Source organism: Aythya ferina (genome assembly GCF_964211825.1).
Source record: "Aythya ferina genome assembly, chromosome: 4".
Lineage (NCBI taxonomy): Eukaryota > Metazoa > Chordata > Aves > Anseriformes > Anatidae > Aythya > Aythya ferina.
The window spans coordinates 57,070,951-57,075,422 of record NC_140300.1 but is presented as its reverse complement, the minus strand read 5'-3'; the positions used below and the strand labels follow the sequence as shown (position 1 = coordinate 57,075,422).

Here is a 4,472-nt window from a genome sequence, read left to right as displayed (position 1 = left end):
AAGTAAGAAAGGATGACAGAACTGAAGGCACTCTGAGAGTAACTTTGCCTAAAAGGTGCATGCCATTGGAGTAGCATCAGGAAACAGAAGTGGCACACCTGTGGGTTTCTTTTTGACAGGAAATCCTGCTTACATAATTGGAACACGTGAGGAGATGTGTAGTTTAAATACTTTATCATTTCATGTTTTCTCTTTGCCGTTTACAAGAGAGCTAAAATAAAACCCTGTCATTGTATTATGTAGCTCATTAATCAGTGGAAAACCTAGAAAGAACAAAATATACAATACTGGATTGTGGGGAAAGGGCTTGGCTGGCGTAAAGGAGAAAAAGCATTCCTTTTAGTTTTCAAGGTGCTATGGATTCAGCTTCTTTTTGCTATCCCTCTGCTGCTGAAAAAATTGATCATATAAACAAATGAAGACTGTGCCTTCTCAGCACAGTCTTCTCAGCCCTTTTTCCTGAGGGAAGCTCAGAGAGACCAGGGGAATCCCTGAAAGCAGCAGGGAAATCATCATGTGGCAATTTTTCACATATTAAGGTGAAGATTTCATACATTATATACATCTGTTGGTGTTCTCGTAGAGATTTCTGCCTTGAGATTTCAAAGGGGAAGTTCACTTTAGTCAACCTATTTTATCTTTGCTATTTTTTTTGGTTCTACTCACAGTGCCAGCATGTTAGACAAACTCCTACACCAATAAAACCTGAACAAAGTTTCCGGTGGGACTTGAGTGATTTATAGACACTGTGCTGGTCTTTTTCTAAATAGCTGCTCTTGTCTTTCTTGCTAATATAATGAGAGTAAGAATAGGTGCTGTTGTGTATTTGCTTTTGATTCTAATTACAAGCCATGTTTAACCTGCACATGCAAGTTTTCCGCAAGGAAACCTCTTGTGTTTTGGTGGAATTAATGAAGAAATAAGGCAAGACTACAGCAGCAGGCACTTTTCTGTGTTGTGCATAGCAGAATGGCCATTTCAAACAGGATTCCTTTTTAATTCCCAAAAAGATAATGAAAGCAGTGGTGAGGGATGCTGACAAGCAAGAAAGTCATTTTCAAATTATTTTGTGCCCTCTGGCCCTGCGACCTTGCCAGCCTCACCATAGGTGACAGAAGCATCTTGATGGTTTTGATTACTTTTGGAGAAAAAAAATAAAAATCAAATCCCTTTCTGGTCTTGGAATGGCAGCAAAGTTGAGCACACATTCCCTGCTAAAGGTGACCTGTTTGGGGCGTGTGGGTTGTTTTCTTTTTTTTCATGCCAGATTCTGTTTTGCCATCCTTGAAACTCCCCAGTGAAGCATTTACTGGCTTTGTCCCTATATTTACAATACCTTTTGACTGAGATGTCTAAGGGCTTTAAACATATGCTTTAAGCAGCGGACAGTCAGGGCTGACATTTGTTACAAATCTTTTCAGAGGGCCATGTGGAAGAGATCTAATCCGGGAAGAGCCACTGCCTCCCTGTGTGATCTGCCACAGTGACATATCACTTGACCTCAGGCACAGCAGCTGTACAGCTAGGTGGAAAAATAGGGCCGGGCAGCAAACCAGGGGATGGATGCCTTTTCAGCAGAGCTTTCCTGAGTAAATAATTTTCAAATCGGTGCCTTGGCTCCTTTCTTATTCCTCCGAAAGTTTCAGGTTTAGATCAAAATGAGGTTTTGCACCACTTCTTTTGGATTTTTTTTTTTTTTTGAATGAATGTGTTAACGCAGTCTTGTAATGTTTGTTATTTTTTGTAATATTTGTAGGACAGAAGACAAAAGGCTGCTGTGATAGATGAGCTGTCGAAGCAAGGCTTCGGTCAGTGCTGCGGGGCAGGAGCAGGGCTGGCATTCTTTTGGGGGCAAAATATTGCGAAAGGCGGTGCTGCCCGTTACGAAACAGGGGATGGCTGCGGCGGGCTGAGGAAATCCTAGCCGGGAACACTCGCTGAGCCTCCCAAGAGCCGTGCCGAGCCGTGCCGTGCCGGCACCGCGGCTGCAGAGGGCGCAGCGTCCTCGCCGGAGCCGCCCCGGGGAGCCCCCCCCACCCCCGAGCCCTCCCGTGCCACCAAAATCTTTGCACACCTGTGCGCTCCCCGGCACGTTTTGGGGTAAGAAACCGTTTTTCTGGTTTTGGCTAGTTGGATTACTTAAAAGATTTGCAGTGCGGTCGGATAGGGCGGGTTGTGTTTGCTGTGCGACGGCTGCGGGTGCTGAAAGGGTGGGTGAAGCCGTAGGCAGCTGAGCCAGCTCCGTCTCTAAGTATGGTAGCGCTGCGCTTGGGCAGCAGCCCTCTCCCCTGCCAGATTTTCTGGCGTTGACATCACCCAGCGTTCAGATTTCGGCTGGCTCGTGTCTGAGGATGACCTTAAACAGGAGGCTGCTTCCCTGCCCACACAGGACACGCACCAAGTTTTCTGCTGTTTGTTGGCACGAGATGTCTTCCTCACTTTATCCCTCTGTCCATGCAGGGGAGAGCCCTCGAGTCGCTGAACATCTGGAGAGCCACCCCAGTTGGCAGCTGGTGTCCCCCCTCTGCAGAGAAGCCCTCGGTGGGTACAATGCTGGTGCTGTCACATCGTTGTGCACCATGCTGCAGGGCAGAGGGAGAGGAGAGGTGTCCACCTGTGCCACAGTGAGCAGGACACCAAGGTGCCTTGTTGTGGAGAGTGTCCTGCAAAGCAGGGGCTGGAAAAGGAGAAGGGAAAACTCTTCCAAACCGTAAAGCTTGCAGACAGGATAAAGGCTGTCGTAGGATGCTTTAAACCCAAATTGGTTGAAGTCCAATCTTGATGGGACCTTAGAGGGCAAGTGGTAAGGTGCAGCTTCCATCCCCAGGTATGTGACAATCCCAGCTGTACAAAGACACAGGCCAAGCAACGCTGGAAACAAACACATAAAAACAATCTCATTCCAGCCTGCAGCTAACAATCTCTGCAGCACAGCCTCTGCTGGAGCCACCAGCTGCCGGAGCTGACGTCTTCTCTGAGCAGCCCTGGACCTCCTGCGTTCCCGAGCCCTCAGATGACAGCACGTGGATGTGCAGCCAGCCGTCAGCGGCGCATGCCAAGCGGGTTTGTTACAAAAATAGCAACACAATGGGTCTTCCCATTTTCCAGGGCGTCTTCCCCAGCCCTTACCCTTTTTACTGCCTCCGGGGAAACGTACAGGCATGTGAGGTGCTGTGTCCCAGCTGGACATGAACTGGAGGCATCACCAACTTCTGACAGCTTTACCAACTCCTGCAGTTTAGAACTATGCATTTAGGAATTGCCTCAATTTCTCTGTGACTGATAACGTTTGGGTTATTACATCTCGGCAGATCGTTACAAATAGAATTTGATTTTCACCAGTGACCTTTAATTTCATGTACCATGAACACAGACATAAGCTAGGTAGTTTCTGTTTCTGTTTTTCAGACATGTGCATGTGAATTGACAATAGACCAAGGGAAGATGAGGTCTGTAAAATATTTCTTTCATTTCTGTTTTAATGTTTCCTGCTGGTTTTGTACTATAGCTTTGGATCACAACTGTGATTTCCTCTGTTGCTGTAAAGAAGATGAAAAATGTTCGCCATCCCTGGTATATGTGATGTCATACCTACTGTATTTTTGTTTTCTAGATTTTCTGGGTGGGGTGTCTCATGACAACAGAGTCAAAGACAATGATGATTCTAAGCCAAACTTTCGAATCATTTATTCCAACTTTCTGAACTGGGAAAAATACCTTTCTCCGTATTTACACTTGACTTTAAATTAACTCTTGGATGCTTGTAGTAACAGTATGCCAGCAGTCATTGAGACCTTGTGAAGCTGCATCCCTTCACTTAGTAGCCTACAATAAGAAGGCTACAGTTAAAAATAAATGAATAAATCTGTACTTTTTTTGGTGTTTTTGTTTGTTTTATTTTGTTCTCTTTTTTCCTAGCAGATTCTAATCTATATGAAGTCTGACAATGTCCTTTCTTCTAAACAATAATATATTTTGTTGTATATATTGTACTTTCATATGCATATCCCATGTAATAAAAATAAAGAAACAATATGCATCTTGTCCCTGGAAGGGGCAAAGTCTCTATAGAATAATATTAATGCTGTAGACTGTTTAAGGGGCCTCTGTTGTGGTGTCCAGCAAAATAATTCCTGCTTCTGTGCCTTCTTTTTTGTTTTGTCTTCCCTTTAGAGTAAACCAGGCCAAATCCTGTAGGACCATGAGGAAACTGCTTGAGAGTAAGGCTGCAATATGCACGTGTGCCAAATTGCTGTCAGATTCACAGTCATTTCCTGAGAGCACCTGAACAGAACCGAGGTGCTGTGTCTGAAGTTCTCCCTGCTGTATTTTATGCATTATTTCAGACGCTGTTGAGAAGAATATACTCTGTGTAAAAGAGCATAGACAAGTTGTGACAAACCACACAGACAGAATATTAAGGAATCATCCTTCCTCCTGCACAAGGCATTCAAAGAGCAAACCTTTTCTCT

General features: G+C 44.9%; 1 protein-coding gene across 8 annotated transcripts in view; it reads left to right on the top strand.

Annotated features, from left to right (window-relative positions):
- Nucleotides 1-4,039, top strand: part of LOC311436734 (uncharacterized protein) — a 29,382-nt gene extending 25,343 nt beyond the window's left edge. Inside the window, exons 7-9 of one of the 8 annotated variants that reach the window (XR_014693064.1) lie at nt 2,461-2,541; nt 3,409-3,449; nt 3,614-4,039. Coding sequence is in view for 1 of the 8 variants with exons in the window: in XM_084519200.1 (XP_084375326.1) it covers nt 2,907-3,063; nt 3,409-3,449; nt 3,614-3,638 (223 nt within the window). In the remaining 7 variants the exon portion in view is untranslated. Of the gene's footprint in view, nt 2,101-2,460 lie in introns of all 8 variants that reach the window. The other 7 variants (XR_014693069.1, XM_084519200.1, XR_014693065.1 and 4 more) reach the window with 7 other exon arrangements.
- Nucleotides 4,040-4,472: the final 433 nt, after the last annotated feature.